General features: G+C 41.2%; 1 protein-coding gene across 5 annotated transcripts in view; it reads right to left on the minus strand.

The window, feature by feature from the left end:
• LOC6591733 (unconventional myosin-VIIa) overlaps positions 1-19,109 on the minus strand; it is a 51,137-nt gene that overhangs the window by 30,920 nt on the left and 1,108 nt on the right. For 3 of the 5 annotated variants that reach the window (XM_026990896.1, XM_026990893.1, XM_002016775.2), the window contains exons 2-6: positions 11,151-11,263; positions 9,252-9,314; positions 7,544-7,651; positions 5,586-5,730; positions 812-1,386 (exon numbers count right to left, since the gene is read on the minus strand). In XM_026990896.1, coding sequence (XP_026846697.1) covers positions 812-1,386; positions 5,586-5,730; positions 7,544-7,651; positions 9,252-9,314; positions 11,151-11,261 — 1,002 coding nt within the window. In that variant the 5' untranslated portion in view covers positions 11,262-11,263. Of the gene's footprint in view, positions 1-811; positions 1,387-5,585; positions 5,731-7,543; positions 7,652-9,251; positions 9,315-11,150; positions 11,264-19,109 lie in introns of those variants that run through there. The other 2 variants (XM_026990903.1, XM_026990904.1) reach the window with 2 other exon arrangements.

Consider the following 19,109-nt stretch of genomic DNA (forward strand, 5'->3'; position numbering starts at 1 on the left):
TATTTTTCGCGAGTATTTATACCAGGTTCTCATTGTGCGTTTCCGACCTAATAAAGTACATATATACGAGGCGTGTCCATAAAGTTCCATGAACTTTTTTCACATAAAAAAACTGGTTTAATAGCAGAAATACTTTTAATTTTTATACATAATCGCCGTTGCGTTCTATGCACTTCGGCATTCGATGCACCCACTTCTTTAAACCAGAATCATAGAACTCTGCCGCCTGTCCGTAGAATTTTCAGTTAAAATCTTTTTAATTGTGGTTTTGCTATGTTTTGTTTTATTTATTTATGTCTTTCTTTGTCGTTGGTGCATTGATGTGGCGATGCGAACGTACGTGTGTACAGGTAGAGCACTAGCACAAGACTGAAAAACTTGAATATTTGGTACAGATAATTGGTAATTGGTTTAAATCGTAGAAATGTCATTTATGTCTGTTCAGAACGTTAACCAAGATTTATACAATTTTATAAAGCTTTTATAAGCTCTTAGAAAAGCGCATACTAATAAAAAAAATATTAGAAAATAGTAAAAAGCTAAGAGAAATCACAACGCATCGTGTTTTAACCGATCGTTTAAATGGCATAAAGATGATGAAAAAGAAGAACTAGGTTCCAGACTATTGTATAGATACGGGTGGAAATAGTCACATCGACTTTGCTTGTTAAACTGGTTAGTAATATGTATTTATATGCTTTATTGGGTCAGATGTGCTTTCTTATGTGCATTGCAAACATCAATGGTACAATTCTCTTGAAACATTTCAGGTTTAAAATCATTTCTATATTATATTGAGGATGATACTTACCTCTTGCATTTTTAGGGGTATTTCAGTAATATTTCCTCTAACATTTATTTGGCGCATAAGGAGAACCTTTTTGAGATCATTGGGCTTCAGTCCCAAAAGTTTTGATATATTATAGATAATTTCTTGATCCGAATTTGAAAAATCACATCCCTCACCATCAATGTCCATGAAATCAATATTGCCTAACCATAATATCGAACTTAAAACTTTGAACACTCCATCTATTATGCTTTGGGGAATTTGTAAAACTGTAAACGCCATTGTCAGAGCATCGAACTTTGCTGATTCAAGATTTACATCTATTGCTAATGTGTCCGAAGTGTTTAGATACTTATAGAATTCTGGCGGTCTTAAATTTAGTGCTTGTGCCATTTCCATATTTTTCAGTCCCTGAGCAACTAATTGATACATAACATGATAATTCCGTTCTCCTTCACTTTGAAATGTTATCCGAGATTGTTCAAGCAGATAATCCTGAATAATGCAGCCTTTTATGCAATTCGAATCATCAAAACACACTTGCATAAATTTTCCAAAGCGGGAACTGTTGTCATTTCGTATCGTCTTAGCATTTCCTAAAATAAAAAAGCATCATTAAAGAAAATCTTGAATATTCAAGCAGGCTCTAGTTTTTATTTTCGAAAATTGTTTCGCTTTATTTTCTTCTTCTTCTTTGCCCTTCTTTTTCTTCTTCAGCCCTGATACCTATGGGCTCTCTCCAAAACCGCCCATAACACCACACTACCGTTTCCAGGATTACTCCGCCGAAACAGGAGTGCAAAGCAAGGCGGGCTTTTTCAATTAAGGGACCCCAAACGTAGGCCATCGCCCACACCTTGAGATTGAGAGTCTCTGGATTAAATTGCTCAACACGAAATTCCGCTTATATATCTCCTGACCCGGTGAGTCCCTAATTTCTCGAGCTTTTCGATTATACCTGTTCTTCGTTCTATTGTAGGCTTCATGAGAGTTTCCTCGGACCTCATCTCGACCTATTTCCATCTTATCACTCCTCGCCAAGGGTGACATTTGTGCATCATTTAGGGCGCCCAGTCTGCGTGCCAATTTATAATATCGGCCGCTAGTAAACATGTGCTGCCCAAACCACACAAAGTATGGCGACGTCCCGATGCCCGTGTGTATGGCACTCCTAACCACACACTGGATCTCCGTCCGCTTCTCGTCCCAGCACGTGTGATCCTCACTAACGTACGTCAGTACTGTCTGGTTGACTCGTTCGGCCGCGATCGCCTGCGGTGCATAGTTCCCCGACTTCAGGTGCGTTATGCTTCTTCTATCCAGGAATTGAGAGAATTCAGCTGACACAAATTGTTTTCCATTATCGGTATGTACGCCAAACTGCGCGAAGACCTCGGCGTGCAAGAATCGGATCCCGGCCGAAGACGTCGCCTTAGGCAAAGCCTTCAACCAAACATATCTGGACATGTGATCGAGGACTATCAGTATGACTGCATTGCCACTTCGAGTCCTCGGATATGGACCCAGGAAATCCAGGTACAGTTTTTGAATCGGCCTCTCGGCTATGGTTTTGGCCCCCATGAGTGGACGGTGAACCTGTGTTGAATGTTTTGTTTCTTTGCAGGTGTCACAATCAGCCACATATGTGTTCACCTGCACGGTCATCCGGGGCCAATAATAGAACTGTCGCAGCCGTCCCAGTGTCCTCGCGATCCCTCCATGCATTGCCACATCGCTGTCGTGAGCCTGTTGGATCAGTGTGCTCGTCAGGGCTTCTGGGATCCATAGCTTCCACGAAAACTCCTCTAATTCCTGCCGGCCAAACTGTGTGCGCTTAAACAGCAGTCCTTCCTCCACCTTCAGGTATGGGAACTCATCCTCATCGCTCTGGACCGACTCGATTTTTCTTCGGTATTCTTCATCCTCGAAGGCTGTGGTGTCGAACTCCAGGAAGTCGTTAGCGTCAACGTCAAAAGGACGTGACACCATATCGGCGACGATATTGTCTTTCCTTTGCGAAGCTCGATTTCGAAGTCATAAGCCTGGAGAGCCAACGACCACCTGTCTAGCCTCCCATACAGTGCTTTGAATCGCATGAGCCACTGCAAACTTGCATGATCTGTTATCACCGTGAATGGCATCAGTTCTACGTATGCACGGAACTTCTCTATGGCTCTTACCGCCGCCAGACACTCCTTCTCTGGTACGCTATAGTTGAGCTGTGCCCCTCTTAGCTTTGCCGAAAAGAATGCGATCGGGTGCTCTGCTCCTTTATCATCCCTCTGGAAGAGAACTGCTCCAATCCCCACGTGGCTCGCATCACACTGGATAAAGAAGTGCTTCTTAAAGTCCGGGTGATGTAGCACGGGGGCGCTGGTAAGTGCTTTTTTGAGCTCATCGAACGATTTTCCTGCCTCCTCTGTCAGCTTAAATTGCCCTTTTCCTTTCAGACAGTCCGTCGGAGGAGCCGAGAGTGCCGAGAAATTTCGGATAAACCGCCGATTCCAGCCAAAAATAAAAAAAAAAACCCAAAAATCTCCGGATTTGTTTCACGTTCCTTGGCATTGGTATTTGGGTGATCGCATGTACTTTCTCCGGATCTGTCCTAAGTGCGCCGTCGCCTACGATGTACCCTAAATACTTTAAATATTTATAGCCGAATTTCGATTTTTTTCTTTAAATTGTTAGGTTTGCCTCCTTGAGACACTTGGCCACTTCCTCTAACAGCTGTATATGCTCCTCAAACGTCCGTGAAATAACTAGTAGATCGTCCAAGTATACAAAGACATGGCTTCGGAGTCGTTGTGCAATTACTCGATCCATCAACCGAAACAGCCATTGGGCTGGATTGCACAACCCGAAGGGCATCGATTTAAATTGATAGAGTGCTCTGCCAAAATGCGTGCTTTAAATCGATGCTGCTGATGTACACAGTATCCTCTACGCGGGTCAGGATTGACTCGATGCTCTGCAGCGGGTAAAATAGACTATCAAAATGTTTATCATAAGCATTTTTCATTTCAAATATATGTTTTATGACCGATTAGACCATAAAAACCTTTTATCATTTCAATTAATTTTAATAATTAAAAATTATTTTTTTAAATAAAGAGAACAAATAAGTTTTATTTCTTAATTTGTTCTATAAAGTTTAAAGGCGCATTCTGCGTTTCGGATCCGTTCGGCTTCCATACCTATTTACCTGCCACAACCACGTACGGTTGAGCTCTGGAAAATTCTCTAGTGAAATTAGTGAAGGACGTATTAACTGCTCCTCTCTTGAATGACCTTAAACGTTTCTTTGCAATCCTCGATGTATTTGATCGGACCATGCGACCAATTTTGTGTGCACATGGAACGAGTTGGAGGTCCTTCGACGACTGTTCATAATTATTGCATCAACAACGGCTTCGATTGGCGATTCATAACGCCTCGCTCGCCTTATTTCGGACTATTATGGGAGGTTGCAGTGAAGACGGCCAAACAGCATTTTTATCACTCCGTGGGATCGCCACTCTTCGGTTTCGACGAGCTGCGGACATTGGTCTGCCAAATCCAAGCAGTAATAATTCTCGTCTTCTTACCTCAATTTCAGAAAACCCTGAATATCTTGGCGGTGCTCTCCTTTCAAAAAACGAAAGATTTTCCTAGCCAAAACTAAATGTTAACGACAATTTAGCTTGTGCCTTCTTTATATAACAGAGGGTTTTATGCGCGCAATACACTACCGTGTGCACTTAAAAGCCCTAAATTATGCGTTTGACAGTGAGAAAACGTTGGCATCCACAATTTTGAAGATACGAGAACTATAGAGAATGACATTATCTACCAACATGCCACCTGTACCTATAGCTGCTTTTCGAACCTTCCTGCAAGTGCATCGCTCCTGTCCTTTGCCCGGGTTTTGTTGCTTCCATGGCTCTGGGAAGACTCTTGCACGAAGGCCCACGATGGTGTAGATTCACAGCGGTGTCGGGGATAGTGTAGGTTGCTGGCGCAATGTCCAGAATCTCACGTGCCGTTATGTCATTCTCTCCGATGTGCTGGTTGGTGTACTGGTTAAGCCGCTGCTTTTAATTTGTTGGCGATCTGACGATCTGTAGCACTGCCATTTAGGTCTCAATCGTCGCTTTTCCAGAACAAGTTATTGAATTTGCAGATTAGTTCTGTTTGGGTTCGTAAATACAGACATTCCATGTGGTGTTGAGATTTTGTTGCTGCAAGATTCCAGTGTCTCAACAGTGATGCCCTGTGAGACTATAAGAATGCCCTGGGAATTGAACAGGATTGAGTAGAACAGGCGAGTAATCGAATGATATCTCCGAACGTGGTTTGGTTTTTTTTGGATTGCACAGGATATTCTTTGTCACTACAATGTCTATCAAAATTAAAGCTTTTTGGAGTTTCTATGATTTCTCTTGAAACTCTACTCATATTGCGCGAGCTATTCGTGGCACTTATTTTATTCTTATTACCTTGTATACATAGTTATAGTTATATTAGCTTTATGGAGTTCTTTCGCTGTGATAGGATCACTTCAATTTATTTTGCTATTTTATTTATAACCTTTTTTTTTTGTGTAACATACATTGTATGTAGACATTTCTTGGAGCGCATACGAAACACGTCCGATCACTAGCAAAAGGAAGGAAGCTTTCCGACATCAATAGCCGAGTTTATATCTATCAATTCATATATAGTACAAAACTAAGCACAATTGTATACATATATACATATCGGACGACCATATAGTAGTTTTAAAAGACTCGGTCCATTAAACTAAGCCTTTACTTACCAAATGATTCAAGAATTGTATTGGCTTCCAATATTTGCTGTTGAACCCAAGAGGAAACGTTCGAAGTAATTGCACATAGATATTGCAATATAAATTTTGTGGTCTCAGTTTTTCCAGCCCCTGATTCTCCAGATATCACACAGGACTGCAAATAAAAGAACAAGTTACATAATTAGTATATTAAACAAAAATTAAAAATAAAACACATTGTATAGACATTTGACATCCTTCTAGAATTATATTATTGCACCTAAGCTAACCATCTGAATCTTACCTTAAATTTGTGACATGAAAATAAATGGATATAAAAACATTCATGCAGACTCCGGTTTTCACGGCAAAAATTGTTTCTCCCGTTTGCACAAAACCCAAGTTTTCCGTTTTCCTCGTCGAAATGAAAAGTAAACTGCTTATTATACAATAAAACCAATCTTAATCGCAAAAGGGAAAAAAAAGAGAAAATTATCAGTTTGGTCAGTTTGGCTATCAGAATGTTAGCAAGAAACAATTTCTTGCACATAACAGCAAAAAATGTGAACAACAAATAAAAGAAACGAAAAGATTTTGCTGCAAACGCGGCCCAATAGCAGTCTGCTAGAGTAAGATGGGAGTCTCACACCCGCATCCTAGTTAAGGTGTGTCTGTACAAATTATATACGGTCCTGGTGTACTTTGTACTGAGGGCACCATACACAGGAGAAGTATTCTAAGATCGGACGAACTAGCGAGATATAGAGAGTCTTTGTTATATAGAGGTCATCAAATTCCTTTGACCACCTCTTTAACTTTGCTATACCTCTATCATTTTTTGCGTCAGACTTGCTACCTTTTTTATGGAGAGGAATTATAAACGATTCCGTCCAGATGGGGGGAAGCAAGAAGAATCGATGGACGGGGTGAATAGTTTAAGCACAGGTCCACACAAAGCCTCGGGGCAGTACCTGAGTACACCACCTGGAACCCCGTCTGGACCCGGTGAAAACACCGGCTGAACTAGTCGAAGATCATGAAGTAAAGAACATTCATTTAACAAGGGACTGAAAATGCCGTTCGACCTCGGTAAACCGTATGGGTACGGATGACCAGAATAGCTTTTCTCAGAATAGGTGGTTTGGAAAAATTGGGCAAAAAATCGGCAATTGCCTGATCATTATTTGCCGACGAATTACGAAATGATAGCGAGGATGGGTGTGCGGACATTCTGTTTTAGCTGTAAAACTGTTTAGGGTCCTGAGAAAAACGTATCCTGCATCAAGATTGGTAGTTCATATAGCATTGTTCATTAAGAACTGAAAAGTTTGACCGAACTATTACATAGCGAGAGTGAGAAGTAGGAGAACCAACTTTTTGCCATTTTATATAAAGTCTTGATTTAAAGTTTTTTAGACTGGATAATTCTTTGGTAAACCAAAGGGTGCTTTCCAGATTTAATCAGGTAGCCTACTCGACCGATCCAATACAGTTGGCCTTTATCTAGCGACACTTCAAAAGTAGGATGGTAGGTGTCTTCAGGTATAGTGAGCGGAAAGGCTGTTATGTTCTTGACTGCAAATTGAAAAATATTTTGGCTCATTAACCCGAAATGCCTTGTTGATTACCGATTTACTATTTAATTTTCTCATCTAATTTCTATTTTCTCATCTCTTAGAGACTTTTCTTACTTAGATCAATGACTTATCGTATTAGCCACCATTCAGAGCTGGTTCATATGTTCAACAAATAACAAAAAAATTACTGCTTTGTACCATAGTGTTATCTTTTCGGGCAATCGTTCCAATACACTATACGCATTTTACTGTATGCAATAAAAAAGTTTGGTCTTTATAGAAACAAGTAAACGGACGGAGAGATAAACAAGACTAAATCATAATGCCTGCAAGAGTAAGCGAAACTTTAAAATCAAATCTATATACATATCTATTAATCTTTATTTACGTATGTGGTTAAAGTGATCTTACCTGATTTATTTGATCATCAACAATGCTTTTATAAGCAGCTTCAGCTAGAGCAAACACATGAGGGTCTGAGTAACCCATTTTCCGGCCGTGATATTTGTGAACATATTCCTTAAATAAGATTAACAGATTTGAACGTAATTACTATTTAAAAATTTATTTATTATGTTTACTTTGGTACTTGTAGTGACTTTTAATACACTTGCAGAGATATTTTTAAAATTATTTATTTTGAGCTGGGGTTTATCATTGAAAACAAATATGTTAATGGTCTGTGGTCTGTTTTAATTGTAAAGTGTGTACCATATATACATATATGGTCGAAAATGTGACCAGTGAATGGCTGCCAATTCTTGCTCTGTGGTATTCTTATTGCTTTCTCCTTTTGTAAATGAGCGGGAAGCATATGCTACGGGCAATTGTTTATCTCCATATTTTTGATTTAAAACCGCAGCTTTTTAAAGTCACTGGTCAGCTCCTTAAAGCCCTTCCGCGGCTGCCTCATAAATATGAACATGTCATTGTCCACCAAACGGCATGCCTCATAACTTTAGCGCACACCATGGCATCACCCGCGAGGCCTGTAAACCCAGCGTATTTTTCGTTCACTACGCTATCGCAGAGCCAGCAGGGTGATTATGGGAGATCTCTTTCCTACAGGTTTTTTTTGGCAAAAAAAAAACATCAGCTCCACTTCAACTTGATTTATTGATTGTATATTTATAAAAGGAGCACCGCCACCGACCCGTGGCGAGGTAAGCATCAGCAGCAACCACCAACAGCCCCAGCGATCCTCTATCCCTCTCGGAGCGCACTTAAAAACGCATCTCGACTTCTCCTCGAAGCGTACTTAAACCTCCGCATCCCGTCTTCTCCTCGGAGCGCACTTAAACCTCCGCACCTCAACTTCTGTAGGAGCGCACTTAAACCTACGCATCCGACTTTCTCTCGGAGCGCAAACCTCCGCACCTCGACTTCTCCTCGGAGCGCACTGAAACCTCAGCAACGTTTCTTCTCGGAACGCATTAAAACCTCCGCAACATTCCTTCTCCTCGGAGCGCATTGAAACTTCCGCAACATTTCTTCTCCTCGGAACGCACTACACCGACCGTACGATCGCCAGGACCAGCACTCAGCTATCCACCGCGTGCGGCCACCCCGAACGACGACCCCAAACTCTGCACCTTTTAAGAACAATAAAAATAACTATATTTCTTTGTACCGCTCAATCCACGCCTTATTCTTGAACCACGAGACTCTCTTTCAGCTACCACATCCAGAGATCAAACTAATTTCTGTGGACCCCGGCGCGGCGAGCATACCCCGGCCGAAGCGCCGTCACATACTATGATAATGATCCGATCGCAATGTTTTGCAATCTTATAGAATATTGAGTTTTCTTCATAAGAACACACTTATTTCAGTGTGATAACATAGAAGTCTACACACAAATTCTAGCTCTATGATTGGGGATATCTTTGCTAAAAACACTTAGACGGACAGACAGAAAGACGGATGGACCAACAAATAGATTATTTTAGACTTATATATACTTATGTATACCTTATAGGGCTAGAGATTATTCCTTCGGTTTGACTAAATGACTGATTAAATGTGGTCAACATTTTAAAAACCTCAGTAAGGGTATCAAAGCTTAGTGTTCTCAATAGATTATATAGATTAATAGATTTTATTCGTATTTAAATCTTACCTTATTATATATATTTATGCCTTTATATGGATTTACAGCAATAAGTATTGAGCCGGTGTAAGTCTATAGACCGCTTGTATCGGACACCAATCTGTTGTTTGTAATTTAAAAAATGTAATGTACCATAACAAGATCGCTTGTAATATACGACGTTTGTCGTGCATTTTCCATTTTAAATTTTAAGGGTCAACGGTCTTATATTTGATTATTCTGCATTGCACTGAGTTTTCACAGTTATTTTGCTTGCCATCTGTATAAAAGGACCAGACTCCAGGAGAGTAGTAAAAACGTGGGCTTCTGGTCTTCGTAGTCCAAGTATGTCTTTTTCTCCTGATGCAGTTTGACAGGGATGTGAGTCAACGACATCTTGGAGGTTTGTTGGAGGGATCCGATCTCGTAGTTTTATACGTTCTCGCAACTTAGCGATAACTCGACCAATAAAGACCTGACTGGTTAAAGTCTTCTATTTTCTCGTATTTATACTGATCTTTCCCTTTGAACTCCTGTATCCCATCTCCTGTTATCCTCAAAAGCCAGCCTCAAATTCTCATGAAAATTTAGGGATATATTATTGTAAAGTCAAAGTTTTGTAAAGTCGATAGCGTAGTGCACACAAAATGAGCTGGGCTGACAGGCCCCGTGGGCGATGACAGCTCAAAACGTAGTGGCTGGCACTATAGTTATGAGGCATGCCGGGTGCTGGAAAATTATATGGTCATATTTATGAGGCAGACGCGGAAGGGCTTTAAAGAGCTGACCGTTGGCTTTAAAAATCAATACGATCGGTTCTAGCCATTGAGTCTCAGTTTGGCAGTCTGCAACTGCTTAATGAGTCTCCGAGGAGCAAACGGGTCACTCCGCGGGATCTGCGAATGCCAACACTCACTCAGCCACTCGTTGCCGCAAAACTAACTCCGACCACTCAAAGTAGATCTTCGGGTATTGCCGCCACAGATACTAGTCCTGTGATGCCTAAACCACCCACCAAAACGACAAGTTTTTACCTCAAGGCTGGCCCCTGACCTCACATCTAATGATGTAACTGCTTTTATACAAAGCAAAATAAAAGCCGTCGGCTTAAAGGTGGAGAAGTTTAATTTTTCTTATGCCAGGGAGATAGCTTCATTCAAGACACTTTTCTCCCCATCTCATCTTAACACTACCACTATTTGCTCTGCAGAATTCTGTCCAAAGCACGATATCAGATAAAAACGAGGGGGAACGTTGTGCGTTGCTGCGGAGACCGCAACTCTATATTTATACCCGATACTTAGTCAGTATGGCTACATTAAACGATAAAGAGTACGTGAGAGAGAGACAGAAAATCAGTCAGAACGTGTCGACGGGCGCTGCGTAGCCACTGATAATTGATTTGATACTTTTGGCTATAATAATAATCCGATCTGATTCGGATTCGTCAATCTGGTAGATATGGTCATTTTCTATGATTGTGCGTTTTTTTATTTTCTCGTATCTTCAATATTGTGGATGCCACAGATTTTCGTCCTTTGTGGGGCGGCTATTGATGCTGATCCAGAATATATATTCTTTATGGGGTCGGAAACACTTCCTTCTGGACGTTACACGCGTCCACTTTCACCACAAATCTAATATACCCCTATTATTTTGAGTATCGGGTATAAAAAGATTGCAGAGCTTGGGGACAACCCTTGGGGATCCCTGACAACCAAGTTCAAGCAGCCCCATGAAACTGTTAAAAAGAGAATTCTATGATATAAAAGAATAAAAACCCCAGGGTGGGCATTTTGTACCACAAAAAAAAAACACTACTGTTTATTTAATACTTACCCTTAAAAGAACAACACGACAAAATTTTTGGTATATATATATATAAAAATATACCTTTAAAAAAGCTTAGTAGCAACTTGAAAAGGATACATAAATTATGTCACTACAGTATCGAAGACTAAGGTTATGGTTTATTCCGGTTTCGTCAATTTCTGTCATTGTTGTCATATCCGCAACGCCAATGTTTTTTTCGATTTCCATATCTAAAAATTCAATTCAAAAGATAGCTTTAAAATATTTGCATTTTATGTTGTTTATTTTAATTCTTAGATTTTAGTACTTTATATACATATGTACATAGGTAGATATACAAAATTCCGAAAGCGCGAAGGAGAATACTTTGACTTGTTTTTGAATACTAAAAACTACTACTAAAAGAAGCCGATCTGTTTTCATTTTAATTATTAAAACTCTACACTAATACTCAGTCAGTATGGCTCCTCACCGCCAGAGGTCGCACAGAGAAAGAGAAAGAATGAGAATCAAAAAGAATCAAAACCACTAAAAATTGATTTGTTCTTTCCGATAATCCGATCTTAGTCGTTCGTTCTCTTTCGTTTGCGCTACGCTTCTTTTCCTTTTACTTTGCATTTAGTAAAAATTTCATTTTGTATTTGTTAAGCTATTAAGCGTTTTTAATAACTGTTGCAATTTTAAGTTAATGAAAGTCGAGAGGTTGTATATAATTCACAATTTATTTGCATATGTAAACCAACTTATCGCGTATGTACATATGGGGATGATTGGGCGAACGATTGATGCGAGGATGTTAACCTAATAGCTGCGATGATTAGCTCAAGACTGACCATGCAAGGGCTGACGGGCCAAATTGCCGGGCCCTATGCAGCAAGCTTAGACGCGAGCGAGAGAGTAGGATAGCCCGAGAGCGTTAGAGCTGCTCGGGGCCGCTGTTAAGCCGAGGGCGAGAGATTGCGATATAAAGAGACGAAAGAATTCCGCTGCATGCGCATATGCGGTAGCAAATGATCTTTACAGTGGGGGCAAAGGAAATGACAACAACGAAATGCATTTCCTTTGGGCCGCACCACTGGCAATAATTTAAAATATTTAAGCTGCTTGACCCGACATACTCCCCCCGTTGGAAGCCTGACTTTCAACAGCATCTTTAAGGGACAGCAGGCACAGCTTTTTGAAGGCGCGCTTGGTGATTCCAGATGACGTCTTCAGCACAGCAACTCGGGAAACGCCATCTCATCCAGGCAAAAGCTCGACCACTCTCGCCAGTGGCCACTTCATGGGAGGAAGATTCTCATCCTTGACAAGAACCAAATCTGCGACTGCCAAGCTGGGCTTCGCAGTGAGCCAATTAAAGCGCTACTGCAGTGACGTGATGTACTCCTCCTTCCACCGGGACCAAAAGAGCTGCTGCAGGTATGAAACGCGCTGCCAGCCGTCCAGGCGATCGAAGTTTAGCTGAGTGACGTCAGGCTTAGCGAACGAAGAAGGAGGGCCACCATTCAAGAAATTCGCTGGAGTAAGAACATCTAGATCAGCAGGGCTCTCTGAAATTGAAACTAAAGGTCTTGAATTAATCAGTGCCGTGATGTGGCACAACAGCGTCCGCAGCTCGTCAAATCCAAGAACCGAGTTGCCTATCGCACGGTAGAAGTGGTACTTGGCCGTCTTCACTGCAGCCTCCCATAGACCACAAAAATGAGGAGAGAGCGGAGGAATGAAATGCCAGTCCATAGCTTCGACCAAGCAAAAATCCAGCAGCGCCTTCTGATGGTCATCGCTGAGGACCAGGCGCTTTAACTCCATCAGCTCATTCTTAGCTACGACAAAATTGGCTGCGTTGTCTGACCATATTTGCCGCGGCTTTCGTCTGGTACATATGAAGCGCTTTAGTCCATGAAGAGAAGCAACTGTGGATAACGAAGATAACGAATCCAACGAAGAGTTTTTCAGTCCACCATCTACCCTGAGAAGTCCAAACTGATCCATGAATGGCGATAACGATGCGTTTGAGCTCGATGAGGAGACTGCTCCCCTTGCCCGCAGTGACTTCATGTCCTCCCATAACTGAGTACGCTGGACTAGTCGTAGCAATACCTGGGTTCCATGTTCAATGTCTGAGACAGTGAGTCCGGGGTGCCGAATTCGGTTGCAAAACTTGTGAATGTATCCGAAAACGCGTTGCAAATAAGCAAATGAATTCGCATACTTGGAATCAGCAACAATGTCCATGTAGGGCGATTTAACCAGAAGAGCCTTCCGACGAAGTTCAAGGGCTGGCTTATCAGGTAGCACAGTGGGTGGCCAGTCATCTGTGGAGCCGCAAAGAAATGGAGGACCATGAGCCCAGTGAGGTGACTCATTCAGCTCAGTCGGATGAGCCCCTCGAAACAGAATGTCGGCTGGGTTTAAAGCTGTAGGAACATAGCGCCATTCCATTTTTTCGGTCATTTCCTGAATCGTTGACAATCTATTTGCAACAAATATATTAAATCTTGACGGTTCGTCCCGAATCCAAGAGAGCGCAACGGCAGAATTACACCAACAGTAACACCTTCCCTTGAAGACATTCATTCCAGCTATCTCAGATATGAGCCGAGCCAGCAACTCCGCTCCACAAAGCTCCAACTTTGGTACTGTAAATGTCTTCAAAGGAGCCACACGAGATTTGGCACAAAGTAAGTGACTGCTGGAGTGCTGACCCTTGGAAACGACATAAATGCTTGCACCATAAGCCTCGATGCTGGCATCGCAAAATCCGTGAATTTCCAGCGTAGAGTCTGGAAGCCGAGGAAATTCAAGACGACGAATCTGACCAAAACTGGTGCATATTTCCTGCCACTCGGTGTTCAGTGCGACTGGAAGGCTTTCATCCCAGGACAACTTCTCTTGGCACAAACGCTGGAGAAAGATTTTGGATTTAGTAATTATGGGACCAGCTAGTCCGAGAGGATCGCGCTATGGATGACAAAACAGAGCGCCTGCAGGAATTCAAAGAAGATTGAAGGGCCGAGAACGAAAATAATAGTAGATCAGGAACCGGATCCCACACAAGTTCTGGGCTCCAGAGCTGGCTCCAGATATCAAGTCATCCACGTAGAAGTCACGGCGAAGGATTTCAGCTCCAACTGGAAACGCCATCTGCTCATCCATTGCCAACTGATGCATCGCTCGCACAGATAAATAGGAGCCAGGCTTCGTCCCATAAGTAACGGTGTCCAATTGAAATACACGCAAGTCTTCTTCCCTGGAGTTTCTCCACAGAATACACTGCAAGTTGCTATCCTCGGTCGAGACTCTTATACAACGATACATCTTACAGATATCTCCCGTAATCGCAACGGCGTATGACCGAAATCGAGCAAGAATATGAAACAGTTTGGATTGGATTACGGGACCAGCCATTAAAACGTCGTTCAGGGAATATCCAGATGAGGTTGAAGCGGATCCATCAAAAACGACGCGAAGCTTGGTCGTAGAACTATCTTCCTTCATGACGCAATGGTGAGGCAAAAAATATCGGCAGTTGCTGATTGACTGGACAGGAACCTGAGACATATGGCCTAAATCAAGGTACTCCTTTATAAATGCTGCATACTGAGATTAAACATCAGGGCGACATCAGCGTCAGGAATCTACGAAGCGCTTGATTGTAAGATTCTCTAAGGAGATCCAAATTATATTTTGTTGGCAGCCGAACACAATAATCGCCTTTATGTAGTCGACGGAAATGCTGCACAATCTAGCTCTTCTTTGGTAGACTTTACTATTGGTTCGATGCAATTTTCTACCTCCCAAAACCTCCGAAGAAGCACCTCAAGCACTCACCGATCCTCTGTGGCTTATAAAACTCCGGATCAGCTAGTGGTATGTTCGATGGAATGTTCCAGTTTTGAGTGTCAATTCCAAAGCTTGGCTGTCGATCGGTTATGCTAGTGGCAACAATGGCAGTGATGAGAGTTGAGTAATCCAATGAGCGAGAGTGCAGGCCAACGAAAATCCATCCGTGACGAAGCTAGAGTCGCCTATTCCCGAGACTGCAGTCGATGATTTCATTTTTCGAAGCTGAAGCTGATTCGCGAAACGAGAAGTTATTAGATGCAACTGGGAGCCGGAATCCAGCAACGCTCGGCAGGGAACTAAAACTCCGGAACGATTTTTGACTAAGACCGTAGCCGTTTCAAGTAAAACAACACCATTCCTGAGATCTTGGGCAATAAGGGCAGACGAGGTAGACGCTGATGTAGAGGGCTCAGTGGTATGCTCAACCGGCGTAGACTCAGGCAGTGCAGAGTGAGATGGAATATACGGCGCTGATTTTCCTTGAGCTGAGGTATCCTCAGGGCTACCAAAATGCAGGAAGGTATGGTACCTACCCTCGCAGGTACGACAGTTGCTCGAGGTGCACTGAATTAATCGATGCCCTTTTCTTAGACAATTTATACACAGGGAGAGCCGCTTGGCTTCTTTATGGCGATTCGTGGGGTACAGCGCTTTAAACTTCTGACAGTGCTGGACCTCGTGAGCACCATCGTTGCACAGCGCGCAGTGTGCTACGGTTTGGTTTGTTGTAACCAATGTGGACTTAGAATTATTATGCTTTCTACTTATGCCCACCTGATTGCTTAACGTATAGCTTGCAATGGAAAAGTCCATCGTCTCCAATGACCTGTGTGTTAGCGAGAGACAGAGCGAGAAAGAATGAAATTGTTTTCTTGATTCTGGCTATAATAATTATACGATCTGGTTCAGATTTTACACTCTAGAACTTATAGTCATCTTCTACGATTCTACGTTTTCAGTTTTCTCGTATCGTCGAAATTGTGGATGCCACAGATTTTCGTCCTTTGTGGTGGCGGAAGTGGGCGGGGCGAAGTTTTGAAATATTCTTGTAGCAGTGACATATCACAGAAGTCTGGATCCAAAACATCGTTGCTCTAGCTCTTATAGTCTTTGAGCACTAGGCGCTAATAGGGACGGACAGACAGACAGGGCTCAATCGACTCGGCTATTGATGCTAACCAAGAATTGATATACTTTATGGGGTCGGAAACGATTCCTTCTGGACGTTACACACATCCACTTTCACCGCAAATCTAATATACCCCAATACTCATTTTGAGTATCGGGTATAAAAAGCGCTGGGCCACGACTTCGTCTTGCCTAAAATGATCACAGAATTGCCAAGCTGTGCAGTATATTTTTCCACCATAATATTCAACAGCATGATGAAATGGGGGTACTATTCTAGACAATGCAGAAAATCTATCGTCATAATGATGAATCTTTGTCGGAAAAGCTGGAAAAGACAAGACCCAGCCATCATCATATAGACCATCAGCTTTCGGCCGCGTTTGGCGAAATAAAACATTGAAACATCCTCACAGCCGAGAACGTGGTTTTATGGTCTGGGCGGCGCTTTCTTATTCCACTCTGAGGTCCAGGTCACACAATTTCGTCCAAAGAGTTTTCGTGTATTTAGATCATTATTATAGAATGAACAACTTTGTTGCAGTGTTGTTTGCAGTGAATACGCGTAGCAACGGTACCCCGTCTTTCTCTCTCACAAACTCTTCCTCGTCCAGTGTGGCCTTCTCGCGAGCTAGGGGTTGGTGTGAAAAGCTAAAGAGAGAGACTAATGCAGCGGACTAAAAATCTAGAGCGGTTTACGGTCTGCGCTGGCTTTCCTTCCTTTTTGTGAACAGCGATACCAAAAGTCACAGTGAGAGAGAGAGCATTCGGCAGTCTTCGGCCCTGATACCAATTCCCTTACGATAAAATGCATTCAGAAAAGCTCCGGTATTCACATTCACTAAAATGTCCTTTTGAAAACGCATAAATTGGTGCTCCCGTTTTCACAAAATGAAAGATTTCTCCGTTTTCAAAACGGAAAAATTTTCCTCGACGAAATGAAAACAAATCGAAATCGCAAAATTAAAAAATAGATGACTAATTAATGCACTAGCATACATTTTACAACATTACCAACCTAAAATTCGGCTCGGATCGAGTCTTCACCCGCTTACGCTTACACACTGTTGCCCTGGCAAATTTTTTCCGAGCCAAATATTAGGTTGGGTTAATTATTATTATTATTATTAATTATTTATAAAGAAATCAAAAGCTAAGTTACCCTGATATAGGTGTCAAGTTTATGTAAATGCATCAATAAGTCATCTATTTTTTTCCGTTTGCAATTGAGGATCGTTTCGTTGTATAAAAAGCCGTTTACTTTTCATTTCTTCAACGAAAATGTTTTCGTTTTGAAAACGAATAAATCTTGCGGAATGTGAAAACGGGAGCCCCAATTTATGTGTATTCAAAAGTAAATCGGAAAACTTTTGTGAATGTGAAAAACGGAGCCTGGCTGAATATTTATGTTATGCCTTATAACAGTGGTGGGAAAGCTTTTGTGAGCAGTCCAGCAACAACAACATATAACTCTTGAAAGCGACACTTAAGCCGGGCATCAATATCTGCGTCAAGCACACGCAATGTTATTTGTTTTTGGTTGCTTTGTCCCGAGCAGCAAATACAGGTATATTGGCATACGTCACAAGAAATTTAACTTGTTTTTGTATTCTTGACCGTTATATTATTTGGACGTTGAATCGATTATCAATTGGCTGTATCATGCACATTGCACAGGAATATTTTTGCGCAGCAGTGTACACTACACGGCATAATTATTTTGACGAAGTAAAAATCGTGTATTTTTTAGCAAAACTTTCTTGGGACTTTATTAAGAATTTTTTATTTATTTTTCTTTTAAATATATAACTAATAGAAACTTAAAAATAAGGAAACAAATATATTTTCATTCAAACTTAAAAAGATTTTAATTAATAAGTAATTTCACAGTACGGCATAAGTATTTTGACAAGATTTTTTAATTTAAATAACAAAGTTTAAACTTTACAAAAGTGAATGAATTAAGCAAAATTTAATAAAATATATATACTCCTTTAGCTTCAATAACTTTTTAAAGTCGCCGTGTTACAGAATCCACTAAATTTTGAAGGATCTCCGGAGATACCGCTTGCCAAAGGGAAGTGAGCTCAGAAATTGTCTTTTCTCTCGTATTGTTGAAATAAACTGTTCACTATAAATTTAATAAGTTTAAAAAACATGATGGTTTCAGAAATTTAACCAGATCTTGCGCCAAGCGTAAAACAACTCCAACTGAAGTCCGAGTCCTTCAACGCGCATTTACAAAAAATGTGTTTTCTGAAACTTGACCGCAGAGAACCCAATCAGTTAACGCAGCCTGACGACGTTTAAAGGAATGACATTTTAATACCTCTAAGTCCAAGGACGTCCCGTTTATGACAAAGGCAAACAAACTAAAAAGACTGGCCTTTGCAAAGGAGTATGTGCATAAGCCAAAGAAGTTCTGGAGAAGCGTTTTGTGGACTGATAAAAGCTCATTTGAGTATAACTCATAAAAAACTAAAGTTTTCATAAGAATGCCAACAAAGCAAAGAAAAAGTAAACGATTTGTAAAAAAGTGAGCAGTGGCGGAGGCTCCGTCATGTTTTGGGGATGTGCTGCATACAGTGGGCTAGGAGACTTTATTCCTATCACCGGCTCAATGAACCAGGGCAATTATTTATACACCCTACATGAACACGCATTCCCCTCCGGTAATAAGTTGATTGGAGAGTCATTAATCCTGCAACAGGATAATGCTCAGGCCACAAAGCCCGTATGATTACCACATTTTTGAGGGATGTTGGTGTTACCACCTTGAACTGGCCTCCTCAAAGTCCAGATTTAAATATTATTGAAAACGTCTGGTTTGTTTTAAGAACATTTTCGTTCAACAATACGAGAGAAAAGACAATTTCTGAGCTCACTTCCCTTTGGCAATCGGTATCTCCGGATATCCTTCAAAATTTAGTTGATTCTGTAACACGGCGACTCTAAAAAGTTATTGAAGCTAAGGGAGGATATATATTTTATTAAATTTTGCTTAATTCATTCACTTTTGTAAAGTTTAAGCTTTGTTATTTAAATTAAACAATCTTGTCAAAATACTTATGCCACTGTGAAATTACTTATTAATTCAAATCT

Source organism: Drosophila persimilis, unplaced genomic scaffold, assembly GCF_003286085.1.
Source record: "Drosophila persimilis strain 14011-0111.01,24,50 unplaced genomic scaffold, DperRS2 tig00000000-arrow-pilon, whole genome shotgun sequence".
NCBI lineage: Eukaryota > Metazoa > Arthropoda > Insecta > Diptera > Drosophilidae > Drosophila > Drosophila persimilis.